Genomic DNA, 16,131 nt, shown 5'->3' with positions numbered 1-16,131 from the left:
GCATTGCAACACGCTGTGCGCGATAGCACTGAACCTACATCTAACATCTAGTCATGACTTGCGACTCAAGGTTCGACGCTTCCACTCGTCATGACACTGCTGATTCAACAATTTTCGACCTGAATTCGTGACTCTGCTGATGGATAAATATCGTTGGAGATTGCGTGGTTGTATGTGGATCCAGTCAATCGATAAGCAGGTCGCTGACGTCAGGAGCGTCAATCGGGATTGGGGGGTCACGACTTGACTTAGACCCGAACGTCGGTTGTGGATTCAAATCATTCAAACACTCTTCGGCCTCAATGCCTTTCGAGACAAATTTACGGAATACTTGCATATTTCTCGCCGTCTTCATCCTCGCCTTTTTCCCAGGCGCGCTTCACACTTTACTCCAGCCTCTTCTCAATCCCTTCAGTCTCTTCTCCGTAGGCGACAAACGCCCGCAGGCATTACCAAGTTGTCACTGTTGCCCACCAGCCAGCTGCTCGATCAATACACCTCCGGTCTTGCCGCTGCTCGCCACGATGTCCTGGTCTCAAAAGCAATTCACATTGACAGCTCGTGCCAAGGGAAGCTACCTCATCACCGATCAGGTTGTGAATGCGCTCCCCGAAATTCGCTCGTATCAGACTGGTCTATTGCATTTATTCATCCAACATACGTCATGCGCACTTTCGTTGAACGAGAACTTTGACAGCGACGTTCGTGCGGACATGACTGACGCGCTCGATCGTCTCGCACCCGAGGATCCGGAAGGCAAGATTTATCGACATGCGGACGAAGGACTAGATGATATGCCGGCCCATGTCAAGAGTGCACTCATCGGCGCCAGTGTGTCGATACCGATCACGGACGGCAAGCTGAACACTGGCACATGGCAGGGAATATGGCTATTGGAATTCCGCGCAGCGAAACAGGCAAGGAGAGTAGTGGCAACCATCCAAGGCGAGAAGAAAAAGTGAGCACGCAGATGTGGAATCGAAGTACTCGTCGTTTGAGCGAGGCTGATGGTATCTGTGATCATACACTGGCCTGCGTCTGAATCGTTCCTATCAACGGGAAGCTGGGCTTTCAAAATCTGTTGGTCATCAGGTTAGCAGAAACAGTGGTACTATCTGTCACGTTCACTGTGATCATTTCATTGCACGTGATTATCATAGCCAACATCAAAGTGCTGATGGGATATGACCATGTTGAATCTGATGTAAACCTTGCGATCCTCGGGCCTGGTAGTGTCACTTTCCTCTGGGACGCTGATTCGCGGCCGTCGATAATGATGAGAGAGGAGTGCGAGGGGAGAAACGCGCTAGTCATGCAAGCACTCTGTTGCGTCGCGTCGCAAACGCGCGACCTTGCACGTCCCGACTTAAGCACAAATTGTATGCCCCGCCTCCATTCAGCTTCAACACGATCGCGACTTCGGCACGAGATCTGTACACACACTCGGACGACATCTGCACGATGGATCAAGGTTCAGTATATAGCTTGAGTCTCTTTCCCGAAAGCCGCAACGAAGATGGCGAGAACAGCAACCAACAAATCACGAAAGCTCTCGTCGATTTCATCCTACAATTTCACCTCGACGATGTCTTCATCTATCGCGATCAAATTCGGGAGAATGTTCTGTCGAAACAATACTATTGCGACGTGGATGTCACACATCTGATTGCATACAGCGAAGAGCTCGCGGATAGGTTGAACAATGAACCGGCAGAAATCATTCCCATAGTACGCAAGTACGATTTCCTCTTCTCAAGTACACTGTTCCCTGACTCTCTCCCAGTTTGAGAATGCGCTGAGGATATGTACGCAACGCATTCTGTATCCTTCACGTAGCGCAACAGATCTCGCTGCAGCAAAGGCGCTTCCCAATCACCAGCTACTGTTGCACTCTTCAGTCTCCCAGACTAGCATTCGAGGTCTCACTGCCACAAACGTGTCACATCTAGTCCGCATCCCCGGAATTGTCATCGGCGCGAGCACTCTCAGCTCGAAAGCTACGGCACTTCATGTTCAATGCCGACAATGCGCATTCGAGCACAGCCTACCGATCACATCTGGCTTTACAGGAATTTCTCTGCCACGAACGTGCGCACGTCCCAGAAACCCAGGTCCTGGCGAAAACGAACGATGTCCACTCGATCCCTATTTCGTCGTGCACGAGAAGTCGCAATTCATCGATCAGCAGGTTTTGAAGCTACAAGAAGCGCCCGATGATGTGCCTGTGGGAGAACTGCCGCGACACATCTTGGTGAGCGCCGACAGGTATCTCGCCAATCGCGTCGTGCCTGGCACCAGATGTGTGGTGATGGGAGTGTTCAGCATCTACGCAAGTCAAAAGAATAGCAAGGGAAGTGGGGCGGTAGCCATTCGAAATCCATACTTGCGTGCAGTGGGTTTGCAGACGGATTTGTCCAACAATCAAGCTAGCGGCTTGGGCATGCAATTCGGCGAGCAAGAAGAGCAGGAATTCTTGGAGCTGTCAAGACGGCCAGACCTCTACTCACTATTCGCCAACTGCATTGCGCCCTCGATTTACGGCAACGCGGACATCAAGAAGGCCATCACATGTTTACTGATGGGTGGTAGTAAGAAGATTCTCCCTGATGGGATGAAATTACGAGGAGACATCAACGTTCTTTTGCTTGGTGACCCTGGTACAGCAAAATCGCAACTGCTGAAGTTCGTCGAGAAATGTTCTCCTATTGCAATCTACACATCCGGCAAGGGTTCTTCTGCCGCTGGTCTTACTGCTAGCGTCCAACGGGATACTAGCACTCGCGAATTCTACCTCGAGGGTGGCGCGATGGTCCTCGCTGATGGCGGTGTTGTCTGCATTGATGAGTTTGACAAGATGAGGGACGAGGACCGAGTAGCCATTCACGAAGCTATGGAGCAGCAGACAATATCGATCGCCAAAGCTGGTATCACAACGATCCTCAACGCCCGCACGTCAGTGCTTGCCGCTGCAAACCCAATCTTCGGCAGATATGATGATCTCAAGACCCCTGGAGAAAACATTGATTTCCAGACCACGATCCTGTCCCGTTTCGATCTAATCTTTATCGTGCGGGACGATCACGACCGAAATCGCGATGAGACCATAGCAAAGCACGTCATGGGTATCCATATGGGCGGACAAGGTGTTCAAGAACAAGTGAAAGCGGAAATACCAGTGGAGAAAATGAAACGCTACATCAGTTACGCAAAATCTCGCTGCGCGCCCCGGCTCAGCGCTGAGGCGGCGGAAAAGCTGAGCTCGCATTTCGTCAGCATTCGACGACAGGTCGCTCGGGCAGAGCAGGATGCCAACCAGCGCTCATCAATCCCTATCACCGTTCGTCAACTTGAATCGCTTGTGCGCATCACCGAGGCGCTGGCAAAGATTGAGCTGCAACCGATCGCTACAGAGAAGCATGTTGATGAAGCGATCAGACTTTTCCTAGGAAGCACAATGGACGCCGTGATGAGTGCTGGTGGCGACACTGCAGCTCTTGGGCTCGGTGGAAACCGTGAGCTCGTCGAAGAAGTACACAAGGTGGAGGAAGAATTAAGGAGACGGTGGGTGACGATATTCCACGGTCCTCGCCATATCAAATGATTGCTAACATCCCACTCATAGATTACCGATTGGCTACACTGCATCGCTAGCAAGTCTGCGTAGCGAGTTCGTTGATCGCAAGCGATACAGCGAGCAAGCTCTGAACCGTGCGCTGCAAGTTCTCGTACGACGAGACAGCGTTCAGTTTCGACGAGGAGGAACAGTTGTGCACCGGAGCAATTACTGAAAAGTGAGCTTCGTGGGAGGGAGGGGAGTTTCAGGGTGTGTCCGACTCAACTCGAGGATTGCGTTAATATTGTGAGTTTGGCACGAGATTTGCACGAAATTTGCGGGATTATGATTACCACTGGGATCCATAGCGAGGTCGTCGGAATGATCAGATGAATTGAATGTTGTACCTAGGCACTTAGTGATATAGATGTGATTATAGAGCCGGCACTCCAATTGCTTGCCAAAGCAGGCAAGAAGTGTAGCCGTATGAATTGTGGCAAGCACAGGCCAACCTCAACAGCTCGCTCCCCCGATTACATCACCAACACTGGTTGGTTGTTGCTCTCCGGATTTAATAAAGTGAATCGCGCGGGCAACGCGTGATGCCACGCGAGCTTGCTATAATGCTTGATCATGCGGAACCATCCACCTCCCCACCGATGTGAGAGAGAGCTGTACTCATGAATCAGCTTGCAATTTGATGCGCTCACAGGGAATTCTGAATCACCGTCGGACGCGATGGTCGCCATAATTCCCATTACATCCCTTGTGCCGGCCACAGCACCACCAAAGGACTGCTCAATTCGAGCCGTGATAACACTGTCCTGGCCATATTCCACATCCACCAAGCAGTGTGCATTACTCCTCGCAGATCCTGACTTTCGTCTTCGGAATCACAGAGGCCAAGTGCGCGTCCTCTTCACCGGACCTGCCGCAGAAGCAATCGCGAAGAGCAGGATAGGCATAGGCGATGAGGTACTTCTTGAGCTTGACGGTGCTGTATGGCGAGAAGATCCTGTAGGCCTTGTGTCTACGCCGGGCCGGAGTGTAGAGGGCGAACTCGTCTACCGCGGATCGCTCGGGCTCAAAGTGGTTGGTCAAGACCGTGATGCAGATATACGAGTACGGCAGGATAGCAATGAAAGCACCAGAGGACATGCTCGGGTGCCCATCACGCCAGCCAAGTACGGGCAAATCGACCGACTTCGAGACGGTGAGGACGATCCGCTCAAGGTCAGTTCCATTCCAATGCACGCGTCTCCAGCATTCGTGAGACGTCTTCGACTATCAGGCGAAGCATCTTCGAGCCCTGTCCTCGATCCCTTCGCCGAGGACGATCTAGATACGCCATACATTCCTCGGAAGAGGCGAAAGATCGAGTGGCGGTATACCGAGCGCTCGCTTTCGCCTCCCCAACAACATCAAAGAAGCTCACCTCGCGCAGACCATAGTCTTCGATCTATACTCTCGTCTCCTCCAATCCCCACAATTGCCACACCTATGCAAACAGGAAGTACATCCGTGCAGGATGGATCAAATAGACAATCTGATGCTATATTGTCCACGAGCCCACGAGCCATTATTTTGAATGATGTCGTCTCCGAGTTACCGACCGAGATGCAGTCACACCATCATCTCGAGCTTGAGTCTGAACTTGTAACTCAGACAAATGAGTGTGAAACTCCAAATGCTTCGTATGTCGGCGAGTTGGAGCTTCAAAGTCCTATCTCACAGGGCGCACCTTTCAATAAAACATCAGCCCTGCCTGAATCCCATCCGGACAAACCCTCCCAGTCTGTTCTTCGCCAGGACAGGTTGACAAACAGGCCGGTGTACGATGCAGCTAGCTTAGAAGATGGTCAGCCATCTCCAATCGACCCGTCGACTAGTATGATGGTCGATGCAGGTCCAGAGAATTTTGACGCTGTGAAACAAAATCTTCGGCATTTGGAAACGAGGACCAGAATCGATGCCGTCAACTTCGTGCAAAACGATCATGCCAGCGTGGCTTTGAACAGCTATGATGGCATTTTCGAACGCAGTAGATCTCCAAGCATTTCTGTCGCAAATTACGAAAGTCCGCACAGGAAGTCACCAACGCAGATCCGCACATCTGCTGGGCATGACCCAGACGACGACGTTGTTAAGAGCTCCATGGTCCGAACTCAGGTAATCCCATCAGGGAACACTGGATCTTCTTACAGAGCACATCGCTCGGTGGAACAAAGCAGTGTCGCTTCTACTTCAGGACTTGATCGAGAAAAGCAAGTGCATATCGATCTATCTGACGACGGTCATTCTGATGATGTTGACGACGACGCAGATGCGGATAAATTGGTCGACTGGACACAAGGCGAAGAGGAAGGACTTCAGGCCATCGTGCTAATGACGGATCCTGCGGATGAGCTTACCACGCCGTTGCGTCCAAGTAGTCACGACGCAATCGACCTTGCATCATCGATTGTCCCACAGTCTGGTTCTTCGACCCGCTCAAGTCGGGAGAAGGTGATGGATCAAACGTATCGAAGCCTCTTTGGTTTCGACGGCGCACAGTCTGTGAACTATGCGTTGGATACAGATCATGACGACCGGGCATCATCTATCGCGAGCTCGTCTACGGCACAGAATCAGGTGGATGCTGGTGCAGAGAAGTCTTCTGGTGATGAGACGCCCGATCCCGTGATTGGCGAAGGTACATTTCAGCATCAGTGGAGAGACACAGACATCCCGTCCACAGCTACAGCGCATTCCACTCAGGATTTTTTCATGTCCACTCAAAGCTCAACCATGTTCGGTGCGGATGTCGATCATACAGCCTCTACAATCAAAGGAGAATTGACGGGCTCTCAATATGTGAAAAACAGACACCGCGAACAGCACGGTGACTTTCATGATGTCGAATCGATGAATCTGGATAACCACGGCTCATTTACAGCAGAGCGAAACTACACCTCCTTTTCAGGCGATGCTGAAACAGGTCATAGCCTAGACATGGAGCGCCTTCGACCCCAGATACCTGTGGAGCTTCTACACCCACCCACCACTGAGATTGCTTCGAGCCACGTCTCTGTTGATATTCTCTCAGGTCTAAAGAGTCAGGCGGTCATGCTGCAGCAAACTGAGGCAACGCAGCTTGAAGACCATCGGGACAAAGAGAATGCCACATCGGGGCATTCACTGGAGGAAAGTTTTATAGATGACAATATCGAGATCGATTCTTTCGAAGCATCACTCACGGGTGTCACCAACACAACTCAGTACAACAGCTTATCTCAACATCTGCTCCCACCTAGCAAGGCTATAGCTGGACCGCCTACTATTACAGTCATAGACGACGAAGAACTTGATGGTGTCGCTGGCGAGTCAGAAGCAGACCGCGCAGTCGTCAGCGCCGATCTGTCGAAAGCAATCACTCAAACAGAAATTCAGGCTGTCGCCCCGCTTCGCGAGTCCCAAGCGAACGTGGAGCAGGGGAATCGAGGTTCGGAAGCTTTTCACGCCGTTGGTATTGCGGACAACCATGGATCTGAACCAAGCAACGAAATTGATGACATGGTAGAGTCGGTAGCTGTTCAGACACAAGACTACAATGTTGGACAAGGAGCGCAAGATCACCCCTCGAATTCACTTTCAACTATACCATCTGTGCATGCAAGTCCCCTTCTGCGGGACGAGTCCATCGACGGAGTTCCCATTATTCAGGACAGCCAAGCCTCCCTTACGGCGTCGGCGACTGCTGAGCCCACAATGACCGCAACAAAAGGCCCTCAAGTCCCGGTAGTGCGGTTATTTGGGAATCATGGCAGAACCCTTGCAGATGAAGAACAAAGTAACGGTGACCTGGGGTCCGTCGGCTCTATCACTCCAAGAGAACCCAGCATTCCAACATCCATGCATGAGACAACGGTAGGGGCGCTCACAACTCAACGACAGCCAGGCATCGCAACTGCGTCGCGTGGTCATGTGTCCGGAGAAGCCACAGTGACTCCTGCCAAGTCGTCAAGACGATCTGAAATGGAGCATGCAACCCACAATCAGATGACAGCCACCGGCGTGAAGTCGAGCGCGAGGAAATCGATGCCTGCACGGCTTGGGCATGTACCAGACGCGATCTCATCTTGGTTCAGTCCGCGGCGCTCGACTCGTCTGCGAGAGGTCGAGAAAGAGCAGCCTCAGCTTGTGGTCGAAGCCGAGGGCGAACGCGGCCGGGAGGACAGTCAGCCTAGATGGGCAGCAATGGGTATCGCCACAAGCTACAGCTACTTCGTGTCACTTTCACAGCTTGAACGGAGATTGAACAATCCTGGTCAATCACATCACAAAAGCACCGTCGACATACTTGCCGTCGTCTCGGAAGACGGCAAAAAGGCCGAGAGGGCCAAGAGCGGACCTAGAGACTTCTTCACTGTTCTCAGCGTCACGGATCCCAGTATTGAAGCTCCAGCCAATACCGTTATTGTTGAGGTTTTCCGGCCCTGGCATTCTCAGCTTCCGATTGCACATGCTGGCGACGTTGTCCTACTTCGTGACTTTGCCGTGAAGTCCCGCGCCCGGCAGCCCTACCTCTTGTCTACAGATGCGTCCGCCTGGTGCGTTTGGCGCTACGTGATGAACGAGAGCGATGCAGTCTACGATAAGAGCCGTTTAAATTCGGTGCCTCACACGCGAGCCAGTGGTCTGGATGATGCCCGGGAAGAGATGAAAGGCCCGCCAGTGGAGTTAGGGGAGGAGGAGCGCGTGCGCGCGGGAGAGCTCCATGGTTGGTGGCAGGGGCTGCAGGAGTCTGCTCATTCTCCGTCCAAGTAAAATTTAGATTGACGAACGTTTCTTTCTCGACTCAAGTTTGAACCTCGGGTGTGGGCCACTGTATACCTCGACTTGTGGCTGGTGCTCTGGGAATGTGCCTACTTATGAGCATACACCCTTGAATGACGTCGTCACAAGCTCAGAGAATCTACGAAAGTTATTCGACCTCATCCTTCGGAATGCTGCCACCGTTTTCCTATTCTCGATGTTTACCACCACGGCTATTGACGACCCTGGGCGGCTTCAACATCATCGAGGAAGTCATCAGTCAGTATACATCTTAGTGTATTCCAAGATGCAAACTGAACATGACATTCTCGACCCAACCCTAAGGGGTTGGGTTATATGTATCATCATGCTCCTTCTCTCTGTTCGACACCTTCCAATCCACAGCACCAGCTGGGTCGGTTCCTCGTGAAGAGTTCCTTTACTGGCCTTCCCTCATGTTCCAAATACTCTGGATCATCGAGCGTACCCGCTTTGACAATAAGCATTCCGGGAATAATCTCAAGAGTGCACCACATGGTGGTCCCGCAGTTGTCACACAGGTCGTAGGCGAGCTCCTTGCCCGAGTCGCCTTTCCGCACAAAGGACTTTGTCTTGCCAGCGAGCTTTTTGACCTACGCGGACATTGTCATTTCCAACGAACTCCGCTGATACCGGCTACAATATGAGTAGTACGAAGCGGCGGAAGGGTCAAGGCGTACCTTGTCTTGTTTAATGATCAGGTCATAGCTACCGTTAGGTCCACCGCTCTTCTGACAGGGAACACAATGGCAGATGAGCTTGGATATGGTCAGAATATCCGGCGGCCATTATTACTACGACAGAATCCTAGTGTGGGCACGAAACGTACCGCGGTATGAGGCGCGCCGTCCAATTCGTAGGTGAAATCACCACAGACGCAACTTCCTTTCGGCATGGCGTTGTATTCACCGCACTTGATACGGATTCGTGAATTTCGGTTCACTTGAAATCACCTGATCAACTGGGTTCCTTGGTTTATTTTGTGAGGCCAGAGGCACTGCTATTTTCATATTATACAAGGATGGCATTCTTGACGGAAATCTACCATTTGCTGCATGAAACACGTGACTTGATGTTGGTTCACGTGATATCCCAATCGAGCCAATCCACTGATCCTGCAACAAGCATGCGAAACCGAGGGATGATGATGATAATGACGATGATCACAACAGGGCAGCATCGTTCCACGCTATCGCCATGCACCTAGGTGCGCTCTTCGCGGTCGAGTTCACGGGAAATTCTCCGAGGCACTAATTATCAAGAGGGATAATTCCCAGATCTGTTGCGCGATCAGGGATCGCACTGTCGGCGACAGGGACAAAAGCGAGAGCCGAAAGACTTGACCACAGCGTTAGTCGGTCGTAGCGTGCGATGGGTGCACGAGAGGGACCGCGTTTCCCGTGTCCAGCTTGGCAGTGACGATGCCTGGTCGACGCATCGACTTTTTGATTGCAAAAGAAGAGGGCTCTTCTTCGTGCAAACGATGGACATCTATCCCGAGATGTCGATAGTAAATCCCTTCGCGGGGTTGATACGAGAGTAGTTCAGGTGTTCCCAAATGAAGGACAGGAGTTCTCGACGGCCGGAGGCTGACACATCTTGACGGACAGGTCTGGGTAGTGGTTGGTTAACATGTAAAATCGAGGCGTCGTGATGAGGTGCTGGGGCCGGGCTAGTAGAAAGCATAAGCAGCAGCAGGCACCTAGAATGCTCCGGCCGGAGAAAAAAGAGTTTCGCTTAACTGCAGCAAAAACATGCCGAAGCTCGGTAACTGCTTTGGGTGTGGTGTGAAGGGCGAAAAGATCGTAAGCCTGAGGTGCTGCTGCAACCCGCCATCATTCGTCACTCGTCTGCTATTGCCCCATTCCTGAAGGCTGACCGGTCGGCTACACACACGCATCTCCACCTGGCACACTCGGAAATCCACGAATGTCCACAAATCCCAGCACGGCGCAGCACCAGTAACGATTGCCCTCTTCCCTGTCGCCGGCACACATGCGCACCTACCACCACCTTGTACCCAGATGCTCATGGCACAGACATCCATCGCAAACCAGATGCCCTCCCTCCCATCTCCTGCTAACCGATCTGCCGTCCGCAGCGGCATTGCACTAGTGGCAGTAGAAGGTCGCCCGCCTGTAACCACACTCAGCGTCTCACCCACCGCTTCCATCACCAAATGAACACTCTTCGCAAGTGGCACATACGGTGCAGAGGCACGGTGCCACTACCCTGTCCCGGTCGAGGTTTGCGCATTACACAGCAGGGATGAGCCTGGTCGATGGCTTTGGACGTTTCGTCACCCATACTGCAATCACTCTCTTCCTGGTTATCATAGTGTATCATGCAGCCGCGAGGGGTTGTGTGTAGCACGCCAGGGCCTGAAACATATTCCCGTCAATTGCGCACAGAACGCCCGGCAGTCCAATCAGCTGCTGAGAGTGACGACCGACCCGCCAGCGCAGGATCGACGGCAGTAAAAAGGGAAAAGAAACTTGGCCGCCATCGACTATGGTGGGCTCTCAGGCGTCCTACAACCCATCCTGATGAGAGATGAGTCGAGTGGCTCGCGGGCAATGCCTGTCCTTCAGCATGGACTCGAGGAGCTCGAAGGATGGCGCCGTGACGTGACGGATACGCAACATTGCCCTTCAACATGTAATATATTTCTCCACGTTTTTGACTCGAAGGGGTTTGCTATGCGCTTGGTTCAGCGGGAGATAAGAGCTGACGAGTGGCATCGCGCAAGTGGTCGTGTACCTTTTCGCTTAGGCACGAGGATGGGCGGAACGGCAACGGAAAGTGTATTGACGAGATTGTCGCCCTCGATGTGGTGGTGCATTTAATCTATTTTACGGCGCGTGAACTTGTTAGTAACAAGGTACCTCTTCTACCACTCCGAAGTAGACCCGCAGCATGTACCCAGACCGGCCAGAGTGACTTGTCTATATCACTACACAAATTGATCATGAGGTATATACTGCCGTGTAAGCCGTGCTTCAGACGACTCGGGATTGTTATTGGATTTGTATCGTCAGACCACACTGCAACGTAGACGTATCTTTGACGAAAAGACGTCGGTTTCTCTAGGTTGCTCGCGGACGTCGAATGATCTGGTAGTGTAAAGCAGCAACACTGTATGTGCGTATATATACCCACAAGTAGTCGACGTACATGTGCAATTGGATCAAGTATATACTGCCCGTGCCACATCCCAGAGCCCCAAATTGCATGCCCGTTGTGAGGCGTCTGCCTTTTTTCTTTTCTGCAATACACGTATTGAATATGGAATGTGGAATGTGGCCGATCATCCCGAGGGCTGCTGTGCCGTCGACACTAGACGGTCCGTTTAGTATAGACCATACTTAGTTGCAAGACGAGACGAGCCCGGCCTTCGTCTGGAACACATGTAATCAAAATTGGCCACAAATGGATTGGGTGTCTCCACCGTATGTTGCTGAAATGGCGCCGGTCGACGAGCTGGAGGAGGAGATGTGGACGCGCGTGGGACGATGGGCGCGGTACTTGAAAACCTTGCCAATTGTTAGTGCCATTTGGTGGGCGGATGTGACTACACGATGCATCGGGTACAGTAGGCTGTGTTTGGTGGTGCCGCTTCAGGCGCGCCCCCCTTCCTTGGGCGTCGAGTTCGGTGACGTGACCTGGGTGATGATAATGGATGTGCAGGACAGTACAGCAGGTGGTAGACGGCGGTACCCGACAGTGATACAGTCGTCTCAGAAGTACAGTGGTGTGATTCGAGAGCTGCTGGCATGTACTCTACAGTCCAATAGTCCTCATGCAACGAGACACGCACCAGGACAGCTCTCCTCGAACTGGGCGGATCGCCGCCGGAGGTGCACGTACGAGCTGACATTTCTATCGGCTTGCTCCTCTGGAAGTTTTTCCGACAGGGATGCACATGTGTGAATGGAGATGGAGATGTGGAACCACAGTGAGCACGAGACACTTGCGAGGGATCATCACGATCATCATGGTCATGGATATGCCGGATCCAGAGGATGCAGTACTGGCAATGATAACGAGAGCCGACAAAGCCACCACTGCACAATGGAGGAGACGAGGCACAGGTATTGATTGACTGCCCAGGTGTGGAGACAACAACCTTGGAAAGCAGAGACCTCATGTGGATGCACGCGTGCATGCAGGTGACGAACGGGACGATCGATCCAATTGCTCCGGCCCCACCTCTGGCGTGCAACGCCCGGCTCGAAGGGAAAATCCTCCGAAAAAAAGTAAATTAACTGAGAGGATGAAAGGCATAAAAAATGACTGCCCTTGCGGATGCTACTGCACGATTGTCCAGGCGCGCATGCACCGTTGGCGTAACAGTCCTATCACAATGTCGCGTCCGGGGTTCATGCTTTGTCCAAAAGACCCGGCCAGAGCGATTAGTCCGGGAAGCAGCAGGGAACCCCTCCTCGCTCGTGTTGCGGGAGATATTGCATGCCGTCGCCTGGCTGAATTCTCCGATCGGCCGAACGTTGTGATGATGATGATGGCGGTCATGTATGGGTGATGATGATTGAAGGTCAGATTAGCGATGCTAACGACGAGCGCGGACGACGGACAGACCTGTGTGCTTGCTGGGGCCTTGTGCACCGTTCACTACCTGCAAATTGCCGTGTCTTGTGCATCTCATCGTCTCTGGACGCAGACGCCAGCGCCCAATCCACATAAGCCTACATGATCTCGAGGAAATGAGTCATCGCGCATGCTGTGGCATGAAAAAAGCTCCATCGTATTTCACATCGCGATGTGCAACCGCGAAAGGCATGCCTACTGGTGCGACACGAGAGCGTACAGACTAGAGTCACTGTGAGAGACACCGTGCCCGCCTGGCCAGGCGGGCAATTTTCAGAGAGAAAGGTTATCATTAGCCCGAAACCATCACGGAGATTTTCGTGCATATCAATCGCGGCATAGCTCCCTGCATCATGCATCCGCCCATTAACTCCGTCCCACAATAAATGCAAGCAGAAAAGAAACAGAAAAATTCGTATCGTAAACTGGGAAACGCCAAGAGTGAATAAACAGGGGTATCGTCGTTAATGTGGAGATCGTTAATCCAGTTCATACCGATGTTATATGGAATGTGTAGGTCGCCACTGATCCTACGGACCTCGTGCAGTATGGTGGTTGATGTTGTCGTTATTGTTATTGTGGTTGCGACTCATGGCGTGTAGGGCATCAAAGTAGTCGTTGTCCGGGTTGGCGGCGCCATAGATGCCATCGTAATCAAGAGGATATTCCTCTTCCAGTCGGCGATCGAGGCCCCATTCCTTCCTGACCCAGCAGCCGCTTCGAGCGCGAGTTGGATGCTGCATGATATTTAAAATCTGCAAGGGGCGGTGCTGGCATGCGTCGTGCTGCGCTTTGGTGGCTTTCCATATTTCGAAAAGGTCGGTCACACAATGCGCGGCAGCCAGGGTAAGGTCGTAAATGACGCGCATAGTCGACTCGAGGCCAGCAGCGGCAAGAACGTCGACTGCCGCAACAATTGCTCTGCCGACAAAAGGCGAGGCTGATTGCGTCAGGCTGTTGCTCTTGCTTACCTCGCCCCAGACGCTGCGCAGGGTCGTCGCCATGGAGAGGAAGTCTTTAGCAGCTTCATAGGCACGGGTGATGTGTACAGCACGACGTTTCGGCAACCACTCATGTCGGTAGTATCGATGCAATTTGATGACCGACCAATAGTACATGGCCCACATATGAAGATAGTGGCTGGCATAACCTTCGTGGATGCATCGATCGATGTTGGTCCGACTGCTTGAGAGATGTTCCGGGAGCTGCGACCGCCAATTTTGTAGCAGTGCCCATAACTCTTCGCATTGCGGATCAAACGTCTTTTCATAATGACCGCGATGGGAATGCAGGCCCCGTGAGACAAAATTGTTGACATCCCCCAGCAATGCCGCAATCGGAATCAAAGAGGCCATCGGGCTAGCAGAGGGGACGATAGCGCGATCACTGCTGCAAGTGCTGTGAAGGAAGGGTGCATCGGACATCTGCTGCCTGCTTTGCTCGTACGCGCTTCCCGAGCAGGGCAGTCGAACCACCATATCATGCACGTCGATGCGATAAGTGGAAGTGCTGAGGTGTCGCTCCATGAGGAAAGCAGCCCACATGGTGCGGCGCCTGCATTCTGCGATCTGGGCGCTGTCGAAACGGAATGCATGTTGCTCGCCCGCATCGATCGCTAGGCAGCCAGTCTCCGTGTTTAAATGGAGATAGGTCAAGGTGTTCACAGCCAGGCTCAAGTGCTCAGAGGCGACCAGCGCATCGTCTTGGGAGTAGCAGTACAACGCAAGCAGCAAGCGACTTTGCGCAATGGGCAAGGTCAAAGTGTCGCTCTTATTCCTGAGTGCCTCACTCCTGTTCCTGAGTGCCTCACTTACAATGTCTGCACATCGCTGACCCATGCTCCTCAACGCTTCACCCATTAGATCCGCTCCCTGCTGTCCTGCGCTGACGGCGGCATCTCTGATGTACACCGATCCCAGAGCTAGGATGGCGTATAGCACCAAAAGTTCGTCCGGGCACTTTCCCGAGGACGTCTTGGCCCAGTAGACGAAATAGTCGTGAGGGTACAAAAGGTAGGTGGTGTCGTTGACGTTGTAGAGGAAAGACTCAAGCAGGCGGATGGTCTTTTCCGAATCCACCATGTATGGGTCTGTGTCTGCACGCAGTGTTCTCACGGGCGACCGAGGAACCATCGGCGATTCGTGAAAGTTCACACTATCAGCTCGCACAGCAGGCTCATCACCATGCGTAAGTGGAGGCGACATCGACCGATGCTTTTTATTGGGCATCTCATATGGCGAGGGATCGTCACGGAACCTACGTCGGCTAAGAGATTCCGTATCCGGGTCGTGGTTCCTGCTGAGCATCTGTTCGGGAGGCCCTCGGGAATTTGGTGAGTCAGCAGTGTTGCCCCAGGTCGCTGTGCTACCGCCTTCACTCTGAGCATGCTGTTGCTGTGTCGTTGGTCTGCAGAACGCTTAGTTGCCTTCTTCGCACATTTTCCTCTGGACACTCACCTGCGACAAGGACGCTTGCAGAGGTGGCCACAAGCAAGTCAAGCAAGTCTGGAGCCTGGACTTGGCTTGACTTGAGGCCTCAAAACCGTGGGCTTGACTTGCTTGAGAGGTCCGAGGGGATGGCTTGACTTGCTTGACTCGGCTTGAGCCAAAAGGCCAAAAGTTCAGCCACCTGCGAGAATTGAATTCGCGACCTTGGAGTCTACGATCCCCTTGCTCTACCGCTGAGCTAAGATGGCCAGAGCCATAACAGCTGGACCATTTGTGCCGATGTCTAACCCGGTGTTTTCGGGGCATTTCAATGCTCTCCGAGGGGTGGTTTCTCGGACCCAGTGTTCGGGCCGACACGGAGGATGACGATGTCGTAGCGACGTCGTCCGCGCGACGCTGGAGGTTGGTAGTGGCGTGACGACGTGTCGTGCGTGACGTGGCGATCAGTCGCCGTTCGAGGTTTCAACCGACAGACGGAGATCGAGGTATTGACAATACGGCTGAAGTCATGCTGTTAAGCCGCCGCATTTCGTCTTTCGTGATGCTGACGACGTCCTGTTGAAGCCAAGACTTCATAATCATCAGTGATTCAGTAGTGTCGTCCTGCATCATACGTCTTCTCGGTGACAACGTGTTTCCAGCGTTACTGAACAATCGCTCTGGCTCGTCGGACATGGCTGGCACGGCGAAGAT

The 16,131-nt window shown here is 52.7% G+C and overlaps 7 protein-coding genes and 1 non-coding gene across 8 annotated transcripts; 4 read left to right on the top strand and 4 right to left on the bottom strand.

The window, feature by feature from the left end:
- Nucleotides 1-302: 302 nt before the first annotated feature.
- Nucleotides 303-962, top strand: K489DRAFT_319220 (UPF0047-domain-containing protein; the record flags this gene model as incomplete). Its single annotated transcript, XM_033601372.1, has 1 exon — nt 303-962. The coding sequence occupies one exon, from the start codon at nt 303-305 to the stop codon at nt 960-962; it is 660 nt and encodes a 219-aa protein (XP_033459836.1).
- Nucleotides 963-1,461: 499 nt separating this feature from the next.
- On the top strand, nt 1,462-3,788 carry K489DRAFT_319440 (DNA replication licensing factor mcm5; the record flags this gene model as incomplete). Its single annotated transcript, XM_033601387.1, has 3 exons — nt 1,462-1,728; nt 1,784-3,561; nt 3,623-3,788. 3 exons carry the CDS (start codon nt 1,462-1,464, stop codon nt 3,786-3,788), a joined length of 2,211 nt encoding a protein of 736 aa, XP_033459835.1.
- A 503-nt stretch (nt 3,789-4,291) lies between these two features.
- K489DRAFT_409914 (uncharacterized protein) lies at nt 4,292-8,359 on the top strand (the record flags this gene model as incomplete). Its single annotated transcript, XM_033607642.1, has 1 exon — nt 4,292-8,359. One exon carries the CDS (start codon nt 4,292-4,294, stop codon nt 8,357-8,359), a length of 4,068 nt encoding a protein of 1,355 aa, XP_033459834.1.
- Nucleotides 8,360-8,712: 353 nt separating this feature from the next.
- On the bottom strand, nt 8,713-9,281 carry K489DRAFT_388695 (uncharacterized protein; the record flags this gene model as incomplete). The annotated part of the gene is made up of 3 exons (XM_033606437.1): nt 8,713-8,979; nt 9,067-9,144; nt 9,216-9,281. 3 exons carry the CDS (start codon nt 9,279-9,281, stop codon nt 8,713-8,715), a joined length of 411 nt encoding a protein of 136 aa, XP_033459833.1.
- A 2,534-nt stretch (nt 9,282-11,815) lies between these two features.
- K489DRAFT_424594 (uncharacterized protein) lies at nt 11,816-12,820 on the bottom strand. The gene has a single exon (XM_033608270.1). The coding sequence runs from the start codon at nt 12,549-12,551 to the stop codon at nt 11,958-11,960; it is 594 nt and encodes a 197-aa protein (XP_033459832.1). The 5' UTR covers nt 12,552-12,820; the 3' UTR covers nt 11,816-11,957.
- On the top strand, nt 12,615-12,909 carry K489DRAFT_380175 (uncharacterized protein). Its single transcript, XM_033604826.1, has one exon. The coding sequence runs from the start codon at nt 12,676-12,678 to the stop codon at nt 12,895-12,897; it is 222 nt and encodes a 73-aa protein (XP_033459831.1). The 5' UTR covers nt 12,615-12,675; the 3' UTR covers nt 12,898-12,909.
- Nucleotides 12,910-13,279: 370 nt separating this feature from the next.
- K489DRAFT_380173 (uncharacterized protein) lies at nt 13,280-15,593 on the bottom strand. Its single transcript, XM_033604825.1, has 2 exons — nt 15,448-15,593; nt 13,280-15,397 (listed from the first exon to the last, which is right to left on the bottom strand). Exon 2 carries the CDS (start codon nt 15,295-15,297, stop codon nt 13,522-13,524), a length of 1,776 nt encoding a protein of 591 aa, XP_033459830.1. The 5' UTR covers nt 15,298-15,397; nt 15,448-15,593; the 3' UTR covers nt 13,280-13,521.
- A 20-nt stretch (nt 15,594-15,613) lies between these two features.
- Nucleotides 15,614-15,686, bottom strand: K489DRAFT_t26. The gene has a single exon. It is a non-coding gene; the product is annotated as a tRNA-Thr (tRNA).
- Between the last annotated feature and the right edge of the window lie 445 nt (nt 15,687-16,131).

Source organism: Dissoconium aciculare (assembly GCF_010015565.1).
Source record: "Dissoconium aciculare CBS 342.82 unplaced genomic scaffold K489scaffold_6, whole genome shotgun sequence".
Lineage (NCBI taxonomy): Eukaryota > Fungi > Ascomycota > Dothideomycetes > Mycosphaerellales > Dissoconiaceae > Dissoconium > Dissoconium aciculare.
The sequence above is the reverse complement of the archived record's forward strand: the minus strand, read 5'-3'. Positions and strand labels throughout refer to the sequence as shown.